The sequence below is a fragment of the Neofelis nebulosa genome, chromosome 3 (genome assembly GCF_028018385.1).
Source record: "Neofelis nebulosa isolate mNeoNeb1 chromosome 3, mNeoNeb1.pri, whole genome shotgun sequence".
Lineage (NCBI taxonomy): Eukaryota > Metazoa > Chordata > Mammalia > Carnivora > Felidae > Neofelis > Neofelis nebulosa.
This window is the reverse complement of record NC_080784.1, coordinates 33,549,564-33,577,500: the sequence shown is the minus strand read 5'-3', so window position 1 is coordinate 33,577,500 and position 27,937 is coordinate 33,549,564. Positions and strand designations below refer to the sequence as shown.

General features: G+C 45.2%; 1 protein-coding gene across 4 annotated transcripts in view; it reads left to right on the top strand.

The window, feature by feature from the left end:
- The window catches only part of DOCK5 (dedicator of cytokinesis 5), a 221,546-nt gene that overhangs the window by 135,505 nt on the left and 58,104 nt on the right, over positions 1-27,937 (top strand). For all 4 annotated transcript variants that reach the window (XM_058720274.1, XM_058720273.1, XM_058720275.1 and 1 more), the window contains 10 exons: positions 5,874-5,971; positions 6,532-6,621; positions 8,537-8,637; positions 10,690-10,824; positions 13,836-13,947; positions 14,615-14,685; positions 15,277-15,383; positions 17,724-17,860; positions 22,626-22,721; positions 26,722-26,820. In XM_058720274.1, coding sequence (XP_058576257.1) covers positions 5,874-5,971; positions 6,532-6,621; positions 8,537-8,637; positions 10,690-10,824; positions 13,836-13,947; positions 14,615-14,685; positions 15,277-15,383; positions 17,724-17,860; positions 22,626-22,721; positions 26,722-26,820 — 1,046 coding nt within the window. The remainder of the gene's footprint in view (positions 1-5,873; positions 5,972-6,531; positions 6,622-8,536; positions 8,638-10,689; positions 10,825-13,835; positions 13,948-14,614; positions 14,686-15,276; positions 15,384-17,723; positions 17,861-22,625; positions 22,722-26,721; positions 26,821-27,937) is intronic.

The window sequence follows — 27,937 nt, the reverse complement described above, 5'->3', positions numbered from 1 at the left end:
AAGTGCTCAGGGGTAGACAAAACAGTTTAGACATAAGGTACACTCAGGGATCAGATGTTGGCCGGTCCTTAGAAAGAGAGGGTCAGTAGTGTTTGTTTTGATGAAGCGTGGTTGGCTAGAGAATATAGATAGGATTTCAACTTGGACGAGTGGCCAGACTCAACAGAGTGAAGTGCAGAGCCGGGACATATGGGAAAGTGAAAACACACTCACCAAGAATTAAGCCAGAAAAAAAAGGCAGAACTGCAGAGACAGTGAAAAGCTTCACGGTGGCAAAGGCCCCGAGGAGAGAAGGAGGGAGGAACAGGCAGAGCACAGGGGGTTTTGGGCGCGGTGAAACCAGGCTATATGATACCGTGATGGCTACGTAGATGCGTGTCAAAACCCACAGAAGGTACTACACAGAGTAAACCCTAAATGTTAACTGTGGGCTTTAGTTAATATACTGTATTCATATGGGGTCATTAATTATACCGAGCATACCACAATAATACAGAATGCTAGGGGCGCCTGGGTGGCTCAGTCGGTTGGGCGTCCGACTTCAGCTCAGGTCATGATCTCGCGGTGTGTGAGTTCGAGCCCCGCGTCGGGCTCTGTGCTGACAGCTCAGAGCCTGGAGCCTGTTTCAGATTCTGTGTCTCCCTCTCTCTCTCTGACCCTCCCTCGTTCATGCTCTGTCTCTCTCTGTCTCAAAAATAAATAAACGTTAAAAAAAATTAAAAAAAAAAATACAGGATGCTAGTAGGGGAAGTCGGGGGAGCACTGAAAGGGGATGGGGGAACTGTCTGTAGTTTGTACTTAATTTTTCAGTGACCCTAAAACCGCTCGGGAAAGCAAAGTCTTTTTATTGAGAAAAAGAAACAGCAAGCAAGCCAGAAAACATTCCTAGCTTCAGAGACGATAGGACAGGATTACATCAGTGGCACGATCCTTCTTAGGGAAAAAAGTAAATGCAATCAACGGCTGGAACAAGGTTAAAATGGTACAGCAGTTATGGAAGATGATTTAGAAGGTGGATCAAAGATCGGAAATGTGTTCAGACCCTTTGACCCAACCGTCTCACCCCTAGAGGTTAAGCCTAAAGAAACAATGAAAGATACGCACAAAGATTCACGAGTGAAGGTGTCTTCCTGATATTCCTAAGAGGGGAATGGTGGAAACAATCCACGTGTCTAGTAAATGGGGGCATTATCACGTAATTAAATAAAATATGGGCAGCCGCCAAGTGTGTTTCCAAATGTAATCAAAGGTGTGGGAAAATTTTAACAGCATGAGGGGAATAATCCTAGTTTTGTTCAGATCCACGTTGACTATTTGGGGCCAGTTGCCTGGATGCAAGTCCCAGCTCTGACACTAGCTGTTTCATCTCAGGCAAGTCACGTGATCTCTTTGTGACTTGGTTTCCTCATCTTTACAATGGGAGCAAGACTGGGGTGCCCGGGTTGGCTCAGTCGGTCAAGCGCCTGACTCTCGATCTCGGCTCAGGTCATGATCTAACAATTCATGGGTCCAAGCTCCGTGTCGGGGTCTGCTCTGACAGCACAGAGCCTGCTGGAGATTCTCTGTCTCCCTCTCTACCCCTCCCCTGCTCACTCTCTCTGTCTCTCTGTCTCTGTCTCTGTCTCTCTCTCTTTCTCTCTCTCTCTCTCTCTTTCAAATAAATAAATACACTTAAATGGGGTAAGCGATGAACCACAGGAATCTACCCCCAAAACCATACTTTACACACTGTTAGCCAATTTGACAATAAATTATATTTAAAAACATGGGAGTGAGACTAGTATATATTTCAAAGAATGAAGTAAATTAAAGTCAGTAAAAGCCAGATAAGTGTCTAACCCACTAGACACTTGGGACGGTTCTTATTTTCTGTATTCTTTCTGTAACTTTCCAAACTTTTAACTATGACATGTTAAAATGTTACTTGTTGAAAGTATGGCAGCAGACACGAGGCATTAATGCACTTTGAGGACTATTCATGGATAATCAAGAGAGATAGCATTTACCTGGTAGATGATGTCCTCCAGAGATTAGACTTCAAAAAAAGCAAGGGATAAATGTAGGTAAAATTAACTTCGAACAAATAGCAAAGGGAATTTCCATCAGAGATAACCGGATTGTTCAATTGCTCATTATCTCCAGTCAAAAAATATAGAAGCTTACTGACAGCCGTACTCAAACACTTCATCTGCTGATACCTACACTGCTTATCTTGTAGATGTTCTAAACCCGTGCTGTCCCACTGTGGCGGCCGCAAGACATGTGGAGCTTGTGAAATTCAGTTAGTATCAGAGGAAGGTATGAATTCAGTACCTCGGTGTCCGCCAGTCCCCTTTCTGATGTCCTGTTGGATTCGTGCTGCTGGGGGCTTTTGTGTGGGGCGGCAGATACACAGATTCTCCGTCAGCCAAGAAAGTTCCATCAAATGGAATTGCCCTCTGTTTTGTTGTCTTCCCCATTCTTAGAGTTTAGGTCTCAAAAAAAACCCCATCTTAACATACTGGAAAAAAAAAAAAACAAAAACCCCAAAACCTAAAGTCTTACATAAAATCCCATCCCAAAGAAGGTTTAAAGAGGCAAATTCATCAGAACCAGGGAGGAGTGATGTGCTGTCATCGTGACCATGGAGGGAGAGGACAGATGTGGGAGAAGTTAAGAGGACAGCAGGACATCCTGAGCGTCAGAGGAAACAGGGTATTCCAAGGGACAAATAATAAGGATCGTGGGCTGCTCATGTATTTGCCTTCTTCTAATTTGATGGAAATCATAAGGAACCAATTGAATGAATTCTGAGAAAGAAAAAGGTGTAAAACAGTACAAAACCATCAACTCTAAGAGGGCATTTACTGATAAAGAGGGTAGTGTTCTTTCACACAGAGACCATGACCAAGGTCATTTCTCCTTAGCCTTATGAGGACTGTTCAGACTCAAAAGGTTAAAAGCCACTGGCCTTTGTTACAAACAGAGCTTGTAAACTCTTCATGTATTAGTTTTTTCAGACTAATTGAAAGTTTAGTTCAATTCCCCCAGATCAGGCCCTATTTATATGGGATCATTTGTTGCTGGCTCCTTATGGAGGGTGACAGTAGATTTGTGTCTCCAAAAAAGCGAGAGGGGAGTTCAAGTCCCTGCAGGTGGGGCCCTGGGCTGGGCGATTCCTGGTTATTTCTTTTACCCTCCAACACAGTAGCACATGAAGACATCAGTATTGCTATTATGATCCTGTTTACTGCTCAGAAAATTGAATTAAAAGTGCTAAAATATTTTGCCCAAGTTCATGTCTGAAAATAGATATTTGTAACTCCAAAACTTACGGTTTTTCTTTATTTTTCTTTCCTTTTTTAAGTGTTAAGGCCTCTAATCCTTTCCCTAAAATGGTCACTAGCCTTAATTTGGGGATTGTCATTCAGAGTATCCTGAATTCTCAAATACTTTGGGGAGGGACATAGATTGAGAGGACTTTGGATAACATTTGGATAGTCATTCCTGATGATCCTGAAATTCCATTCTAGTTTTATTCCCCAGAGAAGCTGCTGTACCTGGATACCAGAAGATGCGTGAGAATGTTCACGGCAGAGAATTGTTTGTGATTAATAGAAAAACTGCAAACAGGGGCACCTGGGTGGCTCAGGCGGTTTAGCATCCAACTGTTGATTTCGGCTGAGGTCATGATCCCGCAGTTCGTGAGTTTGAGCCCCACATTGGGCTCCTTGCTGACAGCGTAGAACCTGCTTGGGATTTCCCTCTCCCTCTCCCTCTCCCTCTCCCTCTCCCTCTCCCTCTCCCTCTCCCTCTCCCTCTCCCTCTCTCAAAATAAAACTTTAAAAAATGTCAAAAAAAACATAAAACTGCAGACAGCTCTAATGTTTATCAACAGTGGAATGGACAAACACATTGTGGTACGTCTGCACAATAGGAGAGATACTGTGCAGCAATTGACATGAATTAACTAGAGGTATATGCCTCGACTCATGTGAATCTCAGGAGTGCAGGAAGTCTAGGGAGTTTCACTCTAAAACTGCTGCCCGTCTTCTAAGCCCAAGGACCTTATGATTCACCAGACGCCAACTATATTCCTAACATGGGCAGTGATGTGGCACGGAAATATTTCTAGGGTGTAAACCTGAGGGCTGATCGAAGGGTTGTCTGCAGATGCTTAAAGCTGCTGGGTGACTCTTCACGCCAATGAAATACCTAAAATCCTTGCCCTCAGGCGGCATCTGGTGGGATGAAGTAACAAATGGAGCGGTACCATTGACTGACCTCTGGTGGAAATAGGAGATGGACGATGGAAATAGACAGTGCCTAGTGGATAAGCCCAGCACAGCGTCTATTACTGAATGCTAACTGAACAAATGAATACATTTAAGAATTGTGTTGAGCACACTAGCAGCTTCCTCAGGGCTACCAGTTCCCTTTCCATCCACCCATTTATTCTTTCCTCCAACATGTGTTGAACACCTACTAGGCGCCTAGCGATATGAGGGTGTGTGACAATGAATGCACTATGGTTCCTGCCCTCAAGTGGCTCACATCTATGGGAAGAGCCAAAGAAGTACCAAGTGTGTCTTTATTATTGGTTATAAGTGTGTGTGTGTGTGTGTGCGCGCGCGCGCGTGCGCGCATATGCAGAAAGGAGCACAAATAGCACAGAATGATTGGCTAAGTCTTCCCAGAGGGAATAAAGTTTGAGGTGGATCTTAAATGGTGGGGGCGGTGGAATGACAGGAAGGCACAGGTGGGGCCTTACCACCTGCTGTGAGTGGTTTCGGGACTTTATTCTGTTGACATTGGGGAGTCTTTAGGCACTGGCTTTTGGAGGTTTCCCAGGGACTAAACAATACACAAGCTAAGAAAACAAACACTCATGGAGGCATCTGGGTGGCTGAGTTGGTTGAGCGTCCTACTCTTGATTTCCCATCAGGTCCTGATCTCATGGCCATGGGATCGAGCCCTGAGTCGGGCTCCATGCTGAGCAGGGAGGCTGCTTGAGATTCTCTCTCCCTGTGCCCCTCTCCCCAGCTCGCTCACTCTCTCTCTGTAATAAATAAAATGAAAAAAAGAAAAAAAAAACACTCATGAAGGAGATTGGCTATTCTAATGAAGAGTATGTGTTTTCAACAACTTCTATATAATTATACAAGTCCATTGATTAAACACAATGTATTGCTACTTAGGTAATGCTCTGTAAATTAGAAAAGTAACTTGATAAACTAAACAAAATGATAAAATAGTAACAGCCCAGATGCCTGTTCTATTTCTGCCACACTTTTGTTAACTCAACGTTAATTCAAGCTATAAATGGCTTAAAGATCCATAATTCCACACTTTAAGTCCAAATACACTTCAAGATTTCTGTCCCAGTCTTACCCGAAGGACCATGTGAGTCTGTTCTGCCTTCCTTTGAAATGCCAACCCATCTCATTTGCTTGTCTGTTCCTTTGAAGAACTCTGGGAAGGCCGCATGGTACAGCAGCAAGGTCATGGTTTTTTGGAATCAGATAAATCTATAATTAAATTGCATTTATAGCATTTCCCGAATCAAAGGTAGGGAGTTTACTTAAGATTGTTTTTCAGTTTTTCATCTGTATGACTGTGATGTCATTATTTCAGAAATGTGAATGCCATTCAGGAATTCAGTTTTATGTTCTTTCCATATTATTGGTTAATTTTTTTCTCTGACGAACGAAAGACTATAAGGTTTTTCTGATCTAGATAGGGAGACAATAAAATTTTTGAAGAATACGTAAGGAATTAGTCACTGTCAAGAGCAGTTATCTTTTCTAGAGAGTTCTGGAGTTGTATCCTGAAACGGCGTGGGTTGCTTCTTGTAATCAGTGTCTGATTTTATGGTTGGTGTTCGTTCTCCCCAGTTGACCTGTTGGGCTTGTTAAATTGGCGTTCGAACTCCCAGAACATTAAACACAACTTGAAGAAGTTAATGGAGGTGGATGGCAGTGAGATTGTTAAGGTATGTTCATGCTTAGAAACACAGTCACTGTATCCCTAGTTCAACATTTCACATTAAATCAGTGATTAGAAGTATACGACTTGTGGGGCACCTGGGGGACTCTTGATTTTGGCTTAGGTCATGATTCTAGGGTTGTGGGATCAAGTTCTACATCGGGCTCTGAGCTGACAGCTCGAAGCCTGCTTGGGACTCTCTCTCTCTCTTTCTCTCCCTCCCTCTGCTCTTCTCCCTCACGTGTATGCAGGTGCTGTCTCCAGAAAAAAAAAATACATATATATATTAATATAATAATATAATATTAACATTATTATTAATAATGTATTGGTAATATATAATAAATACTGTTACATATAATAATATATTATTTTATGTACTCATGTATATATTTCTACATATCATATGTATATGTAAACTTGTTATCTACATCAGTAAGTAGAAGTGCCGATTTTTAAGAAATGCTATTTTTAAACCTTTCCTATTGAAACCCAATTTTCCTTGAATTTCTGCAGTATAGAACTGAACGTAAAGTATGACATAGTCTTTTTTTTTTTTATCTTGAGTTCTTGCAAGATACGCTAGATGCACTTTTTAACATAATGATGGAAATGTCGGACAACGAAACCTATGACTTCCTTGTGTTTGATGCACTGGTAAGCAGTTTTATTCTTGCAACTGGGTGGTTTCCAGTACCTCACTATTATAAATGACTGCGACGAATATTCTCCTGCATAAATACTTGTATACATCTCTCTGATTGTTTCTTTAGCCTAAATTCCTAGAATTTAAATTAGAAACAGCTTACTTTAAAATTGCCAGGGCGCCTGGGTGCTCAGTCGGTTGAGCGTCTGACTTCGGCTTAGGTCATGATCTCGCAGTTTGTGAGTTCGAGCCCCGCGCCGGGCTCTGTGCTGACAGCTCAGAGCCTGGAGCCTGCTTCAGATTCTGTGTCTCCCTCTCTCTCTGCCCCTTCCCCGCTCATGCTCTGTCTGTCTCTGTCTCTCAAAACTGAGTAAAGTTAAAAAAAATTTTTTTTTTAATTGCCTAATTATAGGGGTGCCAGGATGGCTCGGTTGGTTGACTGTCTGACTCCAGCTCAGGTCATCATGTTCTCACAGTTCATGAGTTTGAGCCCCGTATTGGGCTCTCTGCTGTCAGTGTGGAGCCTGCTTTAGATCCTCTATCCCCTCTCTCTCTTCCCCTCCCCTGCTCGATCTCTCTCTCAAAACCAAAGGCACCTTTGAGGCGCCTGGGTGGCTCAGTGAGTTAAGCCCTGATTTTTGACTCAGGTCATAGTCTTGTGGTTCATGGGTTCGAGCCCTGCATCGCTCTCTGTGCTGACAGCTCAGAACCTGGAGCCTGCTTCGGATTCTGTGTCTCCCTCTCTCTACCCCTCCCTCCCTCCGTCTCACTCTCTCTCTATCTGTCTCTCAAGAAATGAATAAACATTAAAAAAATTTTTTTTTTAATTACCTAATTATAAGCCAGGAGATACCAGGATGATCGTGGCCGTGTTGTGTGTTCGCACAAGGGAGACTGAATTCTTACATCAGAAATGAATATCAGTCTCGTTATGCACAACACACAGCACAGCAGAAAATTAAATAGGCCACACCAAGTACTTAAACACACAGCGCATTCCAAACCCTGAGATCTAGACAATGAGAGTTGATGTTAAAATCTTGGAAGGGCACAAATCGTACTGGAGTGGAGGAAGCAGACGCATCCAAACCAAGCATTGTTTTCTCATTGTTGAGGTGAAAATTCTATGTAGATTTACCTGGATGTTGCAGCAAAGGAATAACAGGTATTGCACCAGCTTGGAGAAATTGATATATTCAAGAAATGATCAGGGTGTTAAAGATGTAAGATCTTAAAGAGAATAAAAGCTACGGCGAAGTTCATACCTGGCCAGATTTATGGGAAAGAATGGTTGTGGGTTCTAGGGGACGAGGTCTGAGGTTCTCCTGGGACAGAGCAGCTGGCAGCGGTTATATGCAGGCATCCCCCGTGGTTTGCATTCTTCTGTGTTCGGTAGGTGCAATGTGGTTATTTGTAGATTACATGCCTGATAGCGATAACGGTGACAGAAGAAGGGGAAATTGAGAGGCACCTCTGATGAACTTCAGTTATTGAGGGCACTCGTGCTGCACTCAGGACAACTAGATCATGGAATATTTCAGTAGCTGTATCCTTGGGTTAGAGTTTATTTTTTCCACAGGATTCCCCTTTCTGCATCTTCTGACTCTCCCATTTTTTTTTTTCCCCGACTCATGTTGCTTGTGCACTGGCCTTTCTTTAAGACAGTGAGCTCTCTGAGGCCAGGGACGCTGGCTCTTATTAGGTTCCTCAGAGCATTTAGCTCAGTGCCTGACACGTGATCGTTCCTCTACTGACGTTAAATCAAAAGAAACTCCAAGACTTCACTTCAGCTTTGGAAGAGTAGAGTGGGTACGCTACAAAAATGGTCAAGAAAGAAAAGAAGGCACCAGGATTTTAACAACCAGCTTATTGACAGAATGCCTGGGGCCGTACAACGCTGCTATTCATATTTTTTGCCTTTGGCAGGTATTTATTATTTCACTGATTGGAGACATCAAGTTCCAGCATTTTAATCCTGTCCTTGAAACCTACATTTACAAGCACTTCAGTGCCACTTTGGCATACGTGTAAGTATTCAAGGGAAATACCTGACTATTCAGTTGGAACCACCTGGATTATTGGGTTTGCACTCTTAGGGCTGGGTTGTTAAGAAATGAGAGGGATATAAGCTAAGTAAATGTGCCCCTAAGTGCAGAACCTTGTTCTAAACTTGCAGGTGGTGGGGCGCCTGGGTAGCTCAGTCGGTTGAGCGCCGACTTCGGCTCAGGTCACGATCTCGCAGTCCGTGAGTTCGAGCCCTGCATCGGGCCCCTGTGCTGACGGCTCAGAGCCCGGAGCCTGTTTCAGATTCTGTGTCTCCCTCTCTCTGACCCTCCCCCATTCATGCTCTGTCTCTCTCTGTCTCAAAAATAAATAAACGTTAAAAATAAATAAATAAATAAATAAACAAACAAACAAACAAACAAACAAACAAACTTGCAGGTGGAAAGAGGAAACCATCTAAGTATTCCAACCCTGGTAAATGTATTAAATTCAGTCCCTGCCTTCTGGCAAGTTCCAGAAGAGATAACGCTATGTTTCTTGAAGAATCCAGAACATATGTAGATGAGGAGTTGAAGCCACTGAGAACACAGTCAAGAACAGACATCATACTCAGGATCTTAGGAGAGTTGGGTGGCATTGGGTTTAGCATGAAACCCCAAGGGGATCAAACAGTGGATTAAGCAAGACTAAGTCTGGGAGAACTGAGGATGATACCCTCACCCCTGCATCACAAGTGCTTTGTAGAATTCATTACTTACAGGATATGAGAAGATAGCATTTTTCTTTTATACAAAGGAAAATGGTGTTTGCCTCCTTTCTGTCTTTGGTTTATGGCCTCTTGACTAAGGAAAGCAACTGCCATTCAGCTCACCATGGCATTGTATGTGGCCTTCACCCCCACCCCCTCACATTCCAGTTATCGTGCCAGGAGATGTGGTAAAGAGTGACAGGCACGTCACTAAGATCGTCAGAGATCTCTTTGACAGTGGCTTATGCCAGGACATGCCAACTACTGTTGCCGATCTATCGGTCTGACTGCTGACCTGATTTGCCAGGTCGGATCATAGATCCCTTATGTCCTTTCTGAGCTAAACAAGAAGGTTCTTGGTTTTATTGGCACGGAGGTCCAGAAATGTTATAAAACATAAGTGACAGAAAAGAGGTGTTATGTGGCAGATTCACCAACCAACACAACAGACATCGTGCCCACTGGATGGGGAAAAGCCACAGATGGGCTCGTGATCGGTTTCTTTCCATCCGGTAGCCTCCCTTTCCAAGTGGGTAGTACCTGCAAGGGAGGAAATCCTACCGCTGGATCTTCATCACACAGAGCCAAATGCAGCACTCTTGGATGTAGAAATCTGGGTTTGACTTACAAGGCTTCGTCAGCTCTAATTGTGTGCTGTGGATTTTTCCTAGTACTACAAAAACCCAGAGATTTACAGAGGGGCCAAAATACCTGTGTCCTCAAACGTGGGAGTTAGAAAAAGATGTAAGAAAATGCCTTGCCTCGGACAAAGAGCAGTCTGACATCTGGGCATGCTTCTGTCTGTTGGGGTGCTCAGAAACCATGGGTATTCTCGTCAAACTGAGCCCGAGTCCGATTGAGCTTCTCCCGCAGTCACTGGAATGTCGCTCTCGCCCCATTTTGGGGATCCCAAAGAGTTGAGGCACACTGGAGAGAATCAGACTTCTTGCAGGGTGACCACGTTAGGCAGATAGTCCTTTCCTTACAGGAATGACTGAAGATGTCTGTAGGGCACCCTGGAGATTAAAATACCTTCATGATTTCAAATGCCTTCACTTTCATTTCTTGATCCTGTTAAAAAAATCCTACAAAGCGAAAGAAACCATCCCCTATTTCTATGCATAAGGGAAGCTCCAAACCCAGCAGCAGTGAGGAAACAAAGCTGCAGATGAATTTTATTTCCCTGCTCAGGGCCTTTTCTAGAAGAGATAATAGTAGCTGTGACCTCTGCTTCCTCAGTATGCCAGGTTCCCTTCCTAGATAGCATCCCCCAAACCGGAGTACCGCTTGGCCCCATTGACATTTTTTTCTTTCTCACCTTTTTAAGGAAACTCTCCAAGGTACTGAACTTCTATGTGGCTAATGCAGATGACTCCAGCAAGACAGAATTGCTTTTTGCTGCTCTGAAAGCCCTAAAGTACTTGTTTAGGTTCATCATCCAATCGCGAGTACTCTACTTGAGGTAATGGTAGCTGTAATAAGATGTCTATGCTGTCTATTGTCTCTTCATGGACTTGTCCTTAATTCTCACGCTCATGTTCAGCTCTGCGAGTCATGGTTGGCTCATGGAATTGCCACATTTCAGAACTTCAAGGCTGAAGATGGAGGTATAGACCCTGAAACCCCTAGAGAAGGCCTGCGCAAAGTCCTTCCGAGTCAGAATTTCTAGGGCAGTAATGACAACAGGACTTGGGGATGCGGGTGACTACAGTGTGCGGCTTGGTGAAAACCTTGGTTGGCAATGACAGCTCTAGGAAACAAGGTTCCTGTGGCAAGACTACCTTTAGCACAGTAAAGGACTTCGTGATGATACCGGGTGTACAAATCTAGGATCGTGAGCTCTTGTTGCTGGTGGATGGTGAACGATGGCAGTTGTCTGGGGGAGATGTTTCCTCAGGTGTGTGTTTCTTTACTGACGTCATGGCTTAGCTAGGTGATGAAACTAAGCCACAGAGATAGGATAATTCACACCTTGAATTTCTAGAATAACAGCTCCGTCAAAAATAGCCAAGACGAAGAATGAGAAAGTAACTTCTCGGGGAACGCCCACAGCCCCGTGCCATTGCTGCCTTTCAGTAACTGCAGGATTTCCAAACTGTTAAAATATATTGTTAAGACAGGTTTGGAAACTGGACAGATAGCATGCTAAAATGTTATTTGGAATAACACTGTAGGTGAGAGGGTTTCAAGTCTAGATTTGAGCATTTTTGTTGTTTTTAACATGGTATGTTTAAAAAATCATAAAACTAAAGACATTTACCATTTAAAAAGTTTGTGACATACTGTATAGATCAAAACGTTTAATTAGCTTTACTAATGAAAGGCTCTTACCAGTCAACAAAAGAATGATCAACGCCCTTGAATAATAGAAAACAAAAGCAGATAATTTACAAGAGGCAAATTCAAATGGTAAATTAAATTTCTTAAAAAATAGTCACAATATCAAAACGCTATCTATACACACACACTGTTCTTATCTATACAGTTGATAAAGATTAAAAATCTTTATCCTTTGATGAAGTTGGACAAAAATCGGTCCCGCATTTTAATGCTGATAGGAATGTAAATTTATTAAGGGCAGAAATGTGGCACCATGAATGAAAAGCAAAAACAAAACAAAAACCACAAAAAGCAAAAGAAAATACTACGTTGGTTACTAATAGCCCATCTAAGAATTTATCTGATGGAAAGAAATCCATCAGCTAGTGAACAAAGATGAATGATAAAATATGTATATTCAGCCCTTTAAAAAAATGTTAATGAGGACAGATAACGGTGTTCTTAAATAATAAAACTAAGGCATAAGACATAATAAGTGCCATATGATCCCATTTCAAAAATATAATAGGTTCGGAAACTAAAATTTTAGTAGGAATAAAATTGTAGGTAAGAGGGTTTTAAGTAGGCTGTTTTTATCCTTTCTGCCTTTTTAAAGTTTCTACAGTGGTTTTGTACATTTCTATACTTTTTAAAAACGCTTAATGACTTAAAAGTTCAGCTGGGTGAGAGACAGTCCCTCCTTCCCTAGCAGAAGAGAGCAGGGTTTACCCAAACCCAGGATTATACACAATCTCTTTAGTCTCTCTCTCTCTCATCAGACAGGCTTCCTTTATAGCTAGTTCCTTGTGTTTTGCAATTATGTTAAATTTCCACAAATTCAGTTAGGGCCTGGAGTGTCCCACTGAGGGAGCATTCCCTTATCGGAAAGTTTATACAGTGAACTCTGATGTCCAGCAACGAAAATCATCATAAAACCATAGAAAGAAAACCGTAATTTATGAAATTGAGAAATTTTTTTCCACTGATGATTCACTAGGGTGCCACCCCTGACTGACAGTGTTGCAGCACATCTAAACCATCCTTTTCAACATCATGTAGGAAGAGAACAGTGGAAAAGCCAAGATTAGTGTGGTTAAGTAACCCATGAAATTAACTAAGGGAGTTGCTGTGTTGAACTCAGTCCCTGAGCACCTGTTTATAGTTGTTCCCCTCCACCCCCCTGACTTTTTCTCATTAAGGAAGAACTTGATCTGAGAAAGAGAGCCTAGAAATCTACATTCTCTGGCTGCTTAGATCTGATAGACACATCAGTTTACTGGCCCTGTCCAGGAGCTGCAAAAGAAATGTCACCACACCCCCACCTCCCACCCTGTTTGCCCTCATCAGAGCTTACGTTCCTCTTCTGAGCTCACTTCCGGGCTGAAGTTTATCTCCATTGGGGAGACACCTGGGGAGAATTAAAACGGTAAATTGCCCACCGTAGGGCACTGAGAACTCCATTTTCATCCCTCGGTCTTGTATTAGCCCCCCTTTCTTTAAGTGCTGGCACATAGGGTGCCAAATGTTGCTCTGGGTGTTGGAGATCTAGCAGGGGATGAAACAAGGCTCCCGCTCTGACAGTGCTTGTGGGTTGTGCGGAAGCCAAGGAGGCAGAGCGAAGAAAGCGTGAGATAAATTCGGATAGGTAAGGGCTGACAGGGGAGGGGCTGGTGAGATGATAACCTGGGAGGGAGGGAGGGAGATCTCTCCAGGGGTTGGTGTTTGGGTTGAGACTGAACCGGGAGAGGCGGCCTGGGCAGGAAGAGGCGTGCAGGAGCGGGAACTGCTAAGGCCAGGGTCCTGTGGGGCCTGCGTGAGGAGTCAGGAGAGGCCAGTGTTGCTGGGGCAAGGGGAACTAAAATGGGAATGAAAACGGGGAGTGGCAGGCTAAGGACAAACGAGGAAGGGCCAGGTAAGCCGTGGTCAGGAGCTTGGATTTCCTCCCAAGTGGAATGGGAAACGGTCGAAGGGTTTCAGTTGGAGAAGCAGTAAAATCTGGCTTACGTTTCCAGGGATCCTCTCATCTCCTAGGTGGAAAGTGGATTATCAAGGGGGAAGACGCATGGACCGCCAGCGTTGCTGAGGCAACAGATCTTTTTGAACATGTCTTTTTAAAGACGGAAACCTGACTGCTTTTCTCTTTCCCTTGTTAAGATTTTATGGCCAAAGCGAAGATGGAGACGAATTCAATAATTCAATCCGCCAGTTGTTTTTCGCTTTCAATACGCTAATGGACAGGCCTCTGGAGGAAGCTGTCAAGATCAAGGTCAGCGTGGTGTAGCACGGGTGCCCCTTTCAGTGCTGTTGCTGAGGATGCTCGGTGACAACACAGACTGGGCCATGGTGGGAGAGAAACAAAGTGAATCATAATTCGTGGAAAGCTGGTGAATTTTAGAATGACTAAAGAAAGCTGTTAAGGGAAAAGCCTGTGTGTTAACTTTTATGTACATTTGTGTTCTCAAATATATTCTCAAATGGCAGTTTGCCAAAGACAGACCATCCTTTGAGGAGCTCCTGGGTGGCTCAGTCGGTTAAGCGTCCGACTCTCAGTTTCGGCTCAGGTCATGATCTCATGGTTTCGTGGGTTCGAGCCAGATCTGAGCTTTATTATTTCTTCTTTGTTGTCTATGGCCACTTTGTGAGGGAGACGTCAAGATTTTAACTACCTCCTTAGATAGAAAAATGAATTCCAAATAGTGCCTGTTGGTAATGAAGAAGGAAAAAAAAAAAAAAAAGCCATGCCACCTGACTTTTAAGGAAAAAGATTTTAGGAGATCACACCTAGCAACATTGAGCTCTCTCCTCCAGTGCAAGATCATCTGTTTCCAGTTCCCTATGTTGAGCCAAGCCTTTTCTTCCTGGGGTTAACTAGTACATCCTGTATTCATTCTGCTTGGCAACTGAATTTGCCTTTTTGTATCTTTTTCTTACAGGGAGCAGCTCTGAAGTACCTTCCCAGCATAATTAACGACGTCAAACTTGTGTTCGATCCTGTTGAGCTCAGGTAAATAGCAAAACACATTTGTTTGTGGACTTGACTTTACCAGAGAAGCAGCTCCCCGCTTGGCTGGGGCCTGGGCTGCTTACGCGTTCTCGTATTCTTCTGACCCCTTTTTGCGCTCCGTTGCTGTGGAAGATCTAAAAGGAGACACAAAGCCTGCCCCTGAGAGAGATTTGCACTTTCTCTGGGGGAATCAAGACGCGCAGACATGAAATTAACTACAGAAGAAAGCACATAATGATAAGCTTCCAGCCCCATACCTAAGTATCCCGGCTAAGTCAGATGGTGAGCGACACCGGAGCGAAGTCAGCCAGAAAAGGATTGTGCAGAAGGAGTGTTAAGGCACGTCCGCAAAGCCAGGAAAGATGTGACCGCCCTCTGACAGTTTACACGGAGGCAGCCCCGAGGCTGAGCGCTGTAGCACTCACGGAATGCAGTCTCGCCTTTACTTCCAAGGGACAGACTCTCAGGGTGTCTGGGAGAGATTTCCAGGTCAAACTCTCCATGCCCAAATCTCAGAGTAGAGGGGAATCGTGTAATGATACCTTGAGCGTGACGGAGGGCAAATACCAACCTCTGGGGTTTCTTTTGCAGCACGCTCTTCTGCAAGTTCATTCAGAGCATTCCTGACAACCAGTTAGTTCGCCAGAAACTTAACTGCATGACCAAGATAGTGGAGAGCAATCTTTTTCGGCAGTCGGGTACGTGTTCACCAACAACTACTGCTTACCGAAACTCCAGGCTTGCTGCTGCTTCAGCCAATTTTTTTTTTTTTTTTCAATGTCAATGATGTCCTTGCCAGTAGAATTTTAGGACTTAGGGACCTCTGTAGAAACCGGTTTTAAGAAGACGAAGTCAGTTCAGTATTTCCAAGAGTATCTTAAAGAACAGAATCATGCATTTTTAATTTAATTTAATTTTTTTTTTTTTTGAGACAGAGAGGGTGCACGCACGTGAGTGAGAGGCAGAGGGAGAGAGAGAGAGAAGCAGGGTTCAGTCTCCCCCAAGGTGGGGCTGGAGCTCTCCCGAAGCAGGGCTCGAACTCAAGCCACGAGACTGTGACCTAATGCTTCACCCACTGAGGCACCCAGGCGCCCCCCAGAATCATGCATTTTTTAATGAGAACAATCCAGTATTTCGTTAATTAGAGCGCTTTGTCCTAAAAATGGACCCCCCCAGAAAGTAGCAGGCAAGTAGAAAGACAGTCTTTTTAAACAAATATGTCTTCTTCGACCTGTACTTATGGTGTATTCTGGAAAGCCACGGGTCGGTAGTGCAGGGGTGTGCTGGGGCCATCTGTCCCAGCTCAGGAGAGCGTATTAGGTGATCTCTCTCAACTCTGTGCTGTCATGTCACGTGAGGAGCTGAAAATGGACCACGGTAGAAGTTTTTATACCACAGAAATTGGCAAGCACTGTGAGTTACAGGTTTGGGGGTGGGGTGGGGTGCGGTGGGGAGGGCTGTTAGTTGGGGAGCCAGATCACCAGCATACGACTGGAAAGGCAGAGGGCACGGAGGAGAGAAAACTCTCACATGGATGAAATACTCTTCATTTGGTGAGTAGAGGGAAGGCAGTGCAGCCACCGAGTTTAAATCACTGTGCTCCTGTCCCAAAGCTGAGAGGAGGAAGAGGTCCAGTAGCTGGTCTTTCCCAAAACCCAAGACTTGCAAAACAGGGACAGCTGTGGGAACTACTCCCAGGTCAGGGGCTCCCAGAGGGTGAGCCCATGTTGCATGTGTTGCCTGGAGGGTCTGAGGACCCGCAGAACTCCTCAGAAATAGGGAAAGGGGAGTGGGTTATCGGTGGAAGGCCTCCTGGCCTCGCCCCGGGGCTAGTTATGTAACTTTGGCCACACGAGGAGCCTCCTGTGAGTCAGCATCCATCTCCATGGAAGGAAGATGCTATATCATATCAGCTATGTCATATACCTATGATATATCAGCTATATCATATAGCATACCATGCTATATCATATCAGCAGCCCCTTTCGGCTGTGACACTTCCCAACCCTGTGGATTTCTGCTTAGAGGTTCCAGCTGTCGCAAGGACACCGTTGGAAGTGTGCGCAAAGCTGGTGAATGCTCTTAAGTAGAAAATGTGATGTCGTGAAACATCTTAACAGGCCGCGCCGCCCGTGCCGCTAAGCGTGCAGAACGGATAAATGAGATGTGAGAAGGATGGGGTGTTTTGCAAGCATGCACCGCGTGGTTCTAGTTAGAGGAAGTAATCTCGCTGTTAACAGTTATTTCCGTTTGTGGCCAGGATCTCTGGCCTCACCATAAAAATGTTTTATAGTAGTGAAGATCCCAGAAGAAAGACATCATAGAAAGATAAGCCCTTATTTTGTGAAGTGCATGCGCCTGCAAAAACATGATCCGAATGTCCTCAAAACACATCGAGAGGTACTAATCAAGCTCACTCAGTATTTATATGAATTTTAGAGCAGATTCTCTCCATTAGGTGGAAGCTTTCGAACATTAAGTATAACTTGCTTAAGTTTTTCATTTCATACGACTCAGCATTCAACGAACAAGCTGGCGTTTTTTTTTTATTAAAGCTAAAGAAATTGTTGAATACTTCAAACGTTTTCGCACAGGTACCCATGACAGGTGTAATTTCCTTGGCTTTTAAAATCAAGTCACGGGACTTGCGGCGCCTGAGTGGCTCAGTCGCTTAGGCGTCCCGGCTCTTGATTTCGGCCCAGGTCATGATCTCACGGTTGTGGGATGGAGTCCTGCGTCAGGCTCTGTGCCGAACGCGGAGCCTGCCTGGGATTCTCTCTCTCTCTCCCTCTCTCCCTGCCCCTCCCCCTCCTCAGAGCAAATAAAAAATAAAAACATCAACAAATAAAAATCAAGTTACGGGACTGAAGTTTCAGGCTGCTGCCTGCAGGGAATCAAGCCCCCCACTGGGCGGAGCCAAGAGGTCAGCTGCGGCTGCAGTGGGGGGAGGGGGCGGGGTCAGGGAGTTGTAGGCAAGAAGCTGGGCAGTTCAGGGGGTGCCGCCGCAGCCCGTGAGCCGCGTGCATCTTCCCTCCCAGAGTGCAGAGATGTCCTGCTGCCACTGCTGATCGACCAGCTCAGCGGCCAGTTAGATGACAACTCCAGCAAGCCCGACCATGAGGCCAGCTCGCAGCTTCTGAGCAACATCCTGGAAGTGCTGGACAGGAAGGATGTGGTGAGTTGAATCGTCGCTGTCACCCGATGCACACCACAGCACAGGCTGGTCCCTTCGCCTAGGGCAGGAAGGACTTCACGGCCTTCCCTATCTGAGGGCCCCACCCAGGGGGTTTAGAAGCCTGGCTACTGGGGCAGGCTGCGGCTGGTTTGGGGGTGATTGGAGAGGCTGCTGCTCGCTAGAGCCTTCTCCGCACATCGAGGTCCAGGAGAGTCCGCTTACTGCTCGCGCCAGCTGCCATTGCCTCTCCGGGCTTGTCACCGGTGGAGATCCCTGAGGGGACTTCGAAGAACCGGAGCCCTGTTTAGATGTTTTCAGCAGAAACCTCGGCCCTCCAGGCGTATTGTAGACATTCCTGAGCTTCTGAGCCATTCTCAGTTTAATGTCCTCACACTGATCCTTCCTTTTTGGGGCCTAGTGGCCACAGTGCACTTTCTTCTCTCGCATCTCCTCTGTGACCTAGGCATCCCTACTCCCCGAAACCCTGGGGCTGCATCTGACTGGATTTACCATGTTCTAGAGATAGCACAGCCCTTAGCCCAGCCATGGCCTCCTCTAAAGAGGCCGCAGAAGTTAGCAGAGTGTGTTCGGTTGAGCACAAACCTTACTCCCCACCCCCCGCGATGGCTACGTGGCGCCAGTGTTCCTATAGAGCAGGGAAAACGCTCTTGGCTTTGCCGAAGCCCGTCCTCTTACCAATATCTTTAGGTTCGGTTCTGCTAAAGGAATTGAAGAACACTCTGTCCCTTTTCCCGTAGCAGAATTCTTAGCTCGCCTTTCAAAGTCAACCCCAGGATGGCCACGGGCACACCTGCATTTCTGCTAATTCACGCCTCAGCCACAGAGGTCCCGGACGACGCCCTTGCCTTCTCTACCTAACCCCACCCTCAACCCACCTCGCTGTTTGTACTATTTATCTGATACTAATTATAGGTCACGCCCCTGCTCCTTTGTTCTTAAATGGGCTTCTAGAAACCACATAAAACACAATAGGTTTCCCCAAGGAATTTTGTGATTGGATTCCTAACCAGGTATTTTACAACACATAAATAATGTGACCAACCGTATCGTGATAATAATATGTTCAAAAAGTAACTTTTATGACTCAGTCATCAAAATACTAAAATGAAGCTCAAAGCTGTAGTTGGCAACAGTGAGTGTACTGGGGGCTTTGGTTTAAGCAGAGCTCCTGTGTTCTAGAAGTGTATCTATATGATCCAGAGTTGACTGGAAACATGGGAATCAGGCTGCTGCTTTTCTGGCTTCTTTTCTGGTTTCAGCATCAGCACATGTAGTTCTTTTCTTTCTTTCTTTCTTTCTTTCTTTCTTTCTTTCTTTCTTTCTTTCTTTCTTTCTTTCTTTTAATTTTTTTTTTTAACCTTTATTTATTTTTGAGACAGAGAGAGACAGAGCATGAACGGGGGAGGGTCAGAGAGAGGGAGACACAGAATCTGAAACAGGCTCCAGGCTCTGAGCTGTCAGCACAGAGCCCAACGCGGGGCTCGTACTCACGGACCGTGAGATCATGACCTGAGCCGAAGTTGGATGCTTAACCGACCAAGCCACCCAGGCGCCCCTTTCTTTTTTTTTTTTTTAATGTTTATTTGTGTGTGTGAGAGAGAGAGAGAGACAGAGTATGAGCCGGGGAGGAGCAGAGAAAGAGGGGGAGACAGAATCCGAAGCAGGCTCCAAGTTCTGAGCTGTCAGCACAGAACCCAATGCGGGGCTTGAACTCATGAACTGTGAGGTCATGACCTGAGCTGAAGTCTGGCTGACACTTAACCAACTGAACCACCCAGGTGCCCCACACGTGTAGCTCTTTATCTTTAGGCAAATCTGCAGGCACGTCAGTTTTCTGTTCCATAACATGTCGGGATGGTTCCAGATGACCTCTTAGACCTCTCGATCTCTTCCACTTCTAACCCAGTTTTTTTGTTTGTTTGTTTTTGTTGTTTTGGGGTTTTTTGGGGGTTTTTTGTTTGTTTGTTTTTTAGAGTTTATTTACTTTGAGAGAGAGAGAGAGAGCAAGCGGCAGAGGGGCAGAAGGAGAGGGAGAGAGAGAATCTCAAGTAGCCTCCACACTCTGTGTGCGGGGCTCAATCCCCTTCCGATCATGAACTGAGCTGAAATCAAGAGTCGGTTGCTTAACCAAGTGAGCGACCCAGGTCCCCCTTGTTTTGTTTTTTTAATACAGTATCTTTACCTACCTTCTTATCATGTAGAAGGACTCTTTGGAAATGACTTGAATATATTTACATCTTGTGCTGATTTAATTGACTTGAAAAAAAATTTTTTTTTTTTTTTTTTTTTGGTCTTCCTGATAAGGTTCCCTGTAATGAGGAAAAGTGTTCACAATTATTGATCTTAGAGCTCTGTTAAAGTAGTAAATTCAATCTTTTTTTTTTTTTTGGTGACGATGATATGGTTTTATCGCCCACCATCGTTTATACACCTTTGTACGTAAATGTACAAACGTGTACAAACTAACTGTATCTGTCTTCCCATACCTTCTCGTCTCCTCAGTTAATTCCAGGCTCTAATTACTGACATGTATTCCTCTGCCTTTTTTTTTTTTAGTCATCTAGGATTCCTCTTGTCCCGAAGCTAGATCTGCAAACTGTCCATATGCTTCAAAGTCCAGCTGTAGTAACACCCCATGCGGTTTTCCCAGGGCAGCCCTGCCCAGAGTCCCCCACTCCGCTACATCCCTTCATGCCCTCCTTACATCTTGTGTAAAGCCCTGCAGTTGTGATTCAGGTCACAGGCACGTCTTAAACAGCTCCCGTGCTCCAGGCACTGTGATGGATGTAAGTAAGCGTGTAGCAGTGAACAAGAGAAGCGAGTAGCTGGCCCTCGCAGAGCTGACCTTCTACGTGTTTATTTATTTGTGTTATTTTACAAGGTTTCCATGTGATCGGCAGTTGAGCAGAGCGGACCTTCTACGAGGATCCGTACGTTTTGCTCATTTATCTTTAAGCCCCAGCCCTCCTGATCAGAGAACGTCCGATTCCTTTTCCGACCTCCACCCACGGCTGGCACGGGATTCAACACACCGAGCTGGGTCTGCGGTGTGGTCTCGTTACATTAATAGAGGAGAAAGCGGTTTCAAGAGAGAGGGAGGTTTTCCGGATCATTTTCATTCAAAGAAATGGGAAGCAAGTGAATATATAATACAAACAAAGAAGGAGAGAAGGGAGGTATGAAAGGGATGCTAGGAATACTTGGTATTTTAATAAAACTATCTATCGCAGTGATTTGGCTATTTGAAGCAATAGCCGGGGGTTTCGGGATATCTATCACGAGGATAAAGGCTCTGTAAAGACAAGCTGAATATTGCTAAGGTAGAGCCGAATGAGTAGAACATCAAATCACAAAAAAAGAAGAAAGGAAAAGTAAGAACACGTGTCTGTGAGGTGCTGTTTGCTGTGCCCACCAGCCCACCTAACGCCTGTAAGGGATCTGTTCTTTTTTTTCTTCCATGCGGGAACACGGAAGTTCAGCAAAGGTAGATGATTGCCCAGAGTCACATGTGACAGAATCAAAGTATTGAGTCCCTGGGTGGGTCTACTCCTTCTGCCAAAACACCACAGACAGGGGCTCGACCAACAGACATTTATTTCTCATGGTTCTGGAGATGGCAAGTCCAAAGTCAGGGGGCCGGTGCGGTAGGATTCCTGGGGAGGACCCCCCCACTCCTGGCGTGAAAACAGCTCCTTGCTCTCTGTCCTCACACGGCCTTTCCTCAGTGTGTGTGTGGAGAGAGAAAAAACAATCTGTCTGGTGTCTCTCCTTATAAGATCAGGGCCATGCCTTCCGGTCATACTTGCCTCCCCAAAGCCCATGTCTATGTACCATCACATGAGGGTTTAGAGCACCAGCATATGACTTTTGTGGGTTGTTTTAATTAAAACAAACAAAAAAAATTTTTTTTTAAGTAATCTCTGTGCCCAACATGAGGCTTGAACTCACGACCCTGAGATCAAGAGTCACATGTCCTATTGACTGAGCTGGCCAGGCACCCCCAGCATATGGCTTTTTTGTTTTGTTTCGTTTTAATAAAGAATTTATTTATTTGGGGGGGGATAGAAAGGACAGAGAGAGGAAGAGAGAGAATCCCAAGCAGCCTCCGCACTGTCAGCGCAGAGCCTGATGCAGGGCTTGAACTCACAAACTGTAGATCACGACCTGAGCCAAAATCGAGAGTCAGACACTTCATCAACTGAGCCAGCCAGGCGCCCCAACCCTAGCGTATGACTTCTGAACACAAACATTCAGTCAATAGCAGTCTCCTTGACTTGAATTTCTTAGTGTTTTTCCTCCTACACAGAAGGTAGCAAGAAATTCGAATTTTTGCCTTTTACTTCCCATGCATGTGCCTCGTTGTCCTGGGCTACCCGATGTGCTCAGTGTCAGGACTGAGATCTCATGCCAGGGAGTTCTGAGATCTCCTCCCAGAACTACGTGGAGTTGGTGGCCCCCTTGATCTTAGAGTGCGCGGACGATCTGGGCTGCTAGGGGGGGCGTCCTTCCCCTGCCTCCCGAGGCTCATCTTTGAAATGTTACACCCGATCATTTTCAACGGATTCCTGAGTAGCAGTGTCTATCATTCTGTGAGATTCTTTTTCCCTTTTCGAACAAGAGATTACTTTGCAGGGAAGAGCCGGAATGAGATTTAAAGAGAAAACTCACTTGTCCAAGGTTCTTTGCGGGAGAAGTGAAGCTGAGTCAGAAGAAGTTGGTGTCGATTCCTGTGTTTCCCCCTCAGGGCCCCACGGCGATGCACGTCCAGCTGATCATGGAACGGCTGCTGAGAAGGATCAACAGGACCGTGATCGGGATGAGCCGCCAGTCTCCACAGATCGTGAGTGTCGCTACAGGGGACCCGCCACCGCTGCCACTTCTCAGTGTCTCACCTGCCCTTTGGGGGTCTTCCGGACCAGTGTCTTGGGGCCGGGTTCCCACAGATCCCTCTCACGGGTCACAGGCTGTGCCTGCATGCCGTGTGCCCTGAGGAAACTGGGGGGGCTCTAGAACCTCACAAGGTCACACAAGGGTGACCTTGTTCTAACTGCCAGCGGATCTTGATTCCAACACTGATTTTTCTCTTGAGGGAAAATGATCCAGCAGGAGTGGGGGAGGAGGGAGGGCAATGGGGGAGCATTGTTGGCGACCCTGTAAACCCGACAGTGCAGGTCCGTTCTAGAGGAACGATGCTCATATCAGTGATGAGACAGAGCCTGTTGCAATACGTTCCAGCAGATACTGAATCAGTGAGCACCCTGGGTAGGCAAACTCAGCCCCCATTTGAGCTCATACTCTTTGAATATTTGTTTAATATTTCATTTAAGGAAAACCTAAACCTTGGTGAGCAGACGATGAAGGGTTTTGGTGGCTGCGTTCAGTGCTTCCTCTGTTATCGCAAGTAGTTGTGTTCTAAGTCTCAGTATGTGATATGCATGCGCCGTCTGGATCGACCCTTATTGGGGTGATAATAGTAACACTATTTAGTACTTCCTGCTGTAGTGATAATTAATAGAAGTGGTCATTAGCTGTTTTTTTTTTCAAGTTTTTAACATTTATTTATTTTTGAGAGACCGAGTGAGTGGGGGAGGGGCAGAGAGAGAGGGGGAGGCACAGAATCCGAAGCAGGCTCCAGGCTCCGAGCTGTTAGCACAGAGCCGAACATGGGGCTCGAACCCACGACCAGTGAGATCACGACCTGAGCTGAAGTCACACGCTTCACCGACGGAGCCACCCAGGTGCCACTTCAGCTAGTTTTTTGTTTTGTTTTGTTTTGTTTTGTTTTACCTGCCAGAAGTTATTTTAAGCACTTTACGTGTCACTGAAACCTCACACACCTCCTACAGGGTGGTTCTGTCATTAGCTCCATTTTTCAAATCAGGAAGCATTGCAGAGAGAGCTTAAGAAACCTGCCTGAGGAGCTCCTGGGTGGCTCAGTCGGTTGAATGTCCAGCCCTGGATATAGGCTCAGGTCATGATCTCTCGGTTTCATGAGTTTGAGCCCTGCCCCGGGTTCTTCACTGGCAGTGTGGACACTGCTGGGATTTTCTCTCTCTCCTCCTCACTCTCTGCCCCTCCCCTGCTTGCCCTGTCTCTGTCTCTTTCAAAATCAATAAACTTAAAAAACATATAAGATTTTCCTGAGAAGGGAAAATTTGAACAAAGACTTGGAGAAGGTGGGGGGGGGGGGAGGGGGAGTGTGAAGGTGTGGGGAGGGGCCTTTCAGGCAGAAGCAGTGGCCAAGGCAGAAACCTTAAGATGTCCCTTGTAAGCTTCAGCTTTGGCGACAGAGCTGGTCCAAATAGGGATACAGAGACGTGCCTGCTAAGATTAAGACTCAAGGCGATCCGAAACAGGATCCACATCTTGCACTAAGGTCTTGCACTAAGGTATTAATCGGTAATTAATTAAGGATCCAGGGCTTGCACTAAGGTATTAATTGGTAATTAATTGTTCTTGCCACGCCATTGCTGCCACATATGTGAAGAACATATAAAGAAAGGCAGTTGTTCAGGAAATGATATATTGGTTTTCAGGTAATACTTAAGATGTCGTAATTTAAATGTAGCTCTTCAGCCTTCTTTAGCAGTGAGATAGTTCTCTTCCGCTCTTGCTATTTCTAGGAAACCCGGGCACCTTCACAAAGTTTTAACAGAAGTCACAAACAACTTCTTAAACTAACCGGTTTCAGAATAAACAGATAATATTCAGCGGCCTTTCTTATAACAACGGTACCTATTGAGGGATTATAAAGGAAAAAATCTCATTTAATTTAGTCGCAAAAATATGAGAGTGAAAATAAAACCAGATGGGGCGCCTGGCTGGCTCAGTCAGAAGAGTATACAACTCTGCATCTCGGGGCCATGAGTTTGAGCCCCACGTTATATGAATAAATAAGTAAAAACTTTTTAAAAAGTAAATAAATACAAGACACACGTAAATGAAGAGCCACATAGAAGTAAGAGTGGAGGGGACTGTGCTGTCAGATTTGAAAACATAATGCTACAATAAAAATAGTGTTGGACTCATGGAATAGAGTACATACATCAACAGAACAAAACTGAGAGCATTTAAAAGGAGACTTCAGATTATATGACAATTCTGTTAAATAAGGAAAGTGGAGATTTTTTTTTGACCATGAGTTCAAAGTTTTTTATTTTTTATTTATTTTTTTAAATTTTTTAAATTATTTATTTTTTCTCAATATATGAAATTTATTGTCAAATCGGTTTCCATACAACACCCAGTGCTCATCCCAAAAGGTGCCCTCCTCAATACCCATCACCCACCCTCCCCTCCCTCCCACCCCCCATCAACCCTCAGTTTGTTCTCCGTTTTTAAGAGTCTCTTATGCTTTGGCTCTCTCCCACTCTAACCTCTTTTTTTTTTTTTTCCTTCCCCTCCCCCATGGGTTTCTGTTACGTTTCTCAGGATCCACATAAGAGTGAAACCATATGGTATCTGTCTTTCTCTGTATGGCTTATTTCACTTAGCATCACACTCTCCTGTTCCATCCACGTTGCTGCAAAGGGCCATATTTCGTTCTTTCTCATTGCCACGTAGTACTCCATTGTGTATATAAACCACAATTTCTTTATCCATTTATCGGTTGATGGACATTTAGGCTCTTTCCATAATTTGGCTATCGTTGAGAGTGCTGCTATAAACATTGGGGTACAAGTGCCCCTATGCATCAGCACTCCTGTATCCCTTGGGTAAATGCCTAGCAGTGCTATTGCTGGGTCATAGGGTAGATCTATTTTTAATTTTTTTGAGGAACCTCCACACTGTTTTCCAGAGCGGCTGCACCAATTTGCATTCCCACCAACAGTGCAAGAGGGTTCCCGTTTCTAGGAAAGTGGAGATTTTTAATAAATGTTACTTGGAAAATCTATGAACAACGTGGAAAAAAATTTGACTTTATTTCATGCTATAACCAAAATCAACATCAGATGGAATGAAAGGTCAGTGGAAAAAAAAGTAAACACTAAAGCAGCTAGAAGAAAACATAAATTAGTGTATACTTTAAAAAATTATAGTATGGGGCACCTGGATGGCTCAGTCGGTTGAGTCTCCGACTTCGGCTCAAGTCATGATCTCACGGCTGGTGAGTTCGAGCCCCACGTCGGGCTCTGTGCTGACAGCTCAAGCCTGGAGTCTGCTTCAGAGTCTGTGTCTCCCTCTCTCTCTCTGCCCCTCCCCCACTAATGCTCTGTCTCTCTCTGTCCTTCAAAAATAAACAAATGTTAAAAAAAAAAAATTAAATATACATATAAATTGACAAAAATATTAAGCTATTCAGTCCCTTTCTCCCTAGCACATCCATAATCACACGTGCATAACATGCCAGCAGTAACTGAAAGATTCTGGAGCTGGAAAGACCGGGAGCATTCATTTCCCTCTCTGCTCATCCACTCTCAGTTTTACGATCTCTTTTTCCTCCTTGCATCCCTCCACAGTCAGATTTGTGCCATTTCACACATTTCTGAATGGACTACAACTCTCTCTGTCTCAAAAAGCAACCCAGGGTCCCCAGGTTGTTTGTATTGTAACTAGTCATCTAGCTGAGATCTTAGAGTCAGTGTCCATCGACCTACAGGTCTCTCTACAAGCCATACCAGTAAAGGGATGAGTAAAGCCCTCCACATTCCTTAACTGAAACCTGGAAGGAGATCATTTTCAGCAGCAACAGCAAAGCGTGTGCCTTGTAGACCGTCAGGGCGCAGAATGTTGCCAGTTTGGTAGGGTCCCTGTTTTCCGGGAACTGGGTGGCGAAAACCAAAGTTTTGGTAACTCGGTGGCCTAAGGCTTCTGGATTTGTGTTTCTTCTCTCCTTCCAGGGGGGTTTTGTGGCCTGTATGATTGCGATTCTGCAGCAAATGGACGACAGCCACTACAGCCACTATATCAGCACTTTCAAAACCAGACAAGACATCATTGTAAGTTGTCTTCATCGGGGCCTGGTAACTTTAAGACTTCGTATATTCGGCGCACGCACACCCAGACGATAACCCACACTGAGCGTGTGATTCCCTTCCCACCTACCTCCAGTGCTACATGTCTGTCCACGGCGATGACAGAAAGGAAAGGGTGGATTCTCACTTTCTGTCTGTGATAGGTTCTGGGGACTACAAAACATGTCCCAGGAAGCCCTCACTCAGCCTCCCAAGTCTCTTGGATTTGGAGAGAACCCTTATCTAGAAACATGTGAAAGATCCTTTTTGCTCTCAGAAGAGAGGAGTACCTCATCTTCAGGGACAGCGGTCACGCCCTGGGAAGGATTCTAGGAGGCAAAGACGTGCACAGCACTGTGTCTGTGATGTGCCTGCTGCCATCATTTCCAGTACTTGCTGGAAAGGGAGACAAGAAGGGGAATACTTGCCCCTTAGAATGTCGACAAGGCTGGGGCGCCTGGGTGGCGCAGTCGGTTAAGCGTCCGACTTCAGCCAGGTCACGATCTCGCGGTCCGTGAGTTCGAGCCCCGCGTCAGGCTCTGGGCTGACGGCTCGGAGCCTGGAGCCTGTTTCCGATTCTGCGTCTCCCTCTCTCTCTGCCCCTCCCCCGTTCATGCTCTGTCTCTCTCTGTCCCAAAAATAAATAAAAAAAAAAAAAAAAAAAAGAATGTCGACAAGGTATCCTAAGCTGAAAACATTCCATTCTCTTTTGTTTTCAGCGAGAGAGAAAACCGTTCTCGCGATTACTGTTTAGCAGGCCACCGAAGGTTGCTGCTTCCCCAGGATCCTTCCCTGGAGGCAATAGTCAGTGGCCGTTCAAACATCCCTGAACGTGTCGCCTTAATCTTGTAAAGCGGTGGGCTGGACACGGCGGGGTCAGTAACCCAGTGTCCCGTTGCCCACGTCCTTGCGGCGGACAGTCTCTCACGATCAGTGCTGTAGTCTAGGCTCTACATTGTCTACTCTCTGTCTCTGTTATACTCGTAGTATGTGGTCCGTGCACCCAACGATATCTAGCTCTTTCTCGGCCAATCGACTTCCTTTCTGTGAGGCCCGCACGATGGAAAACCACACAAGGAACTGCACAGAAAGTGCGGTGCAG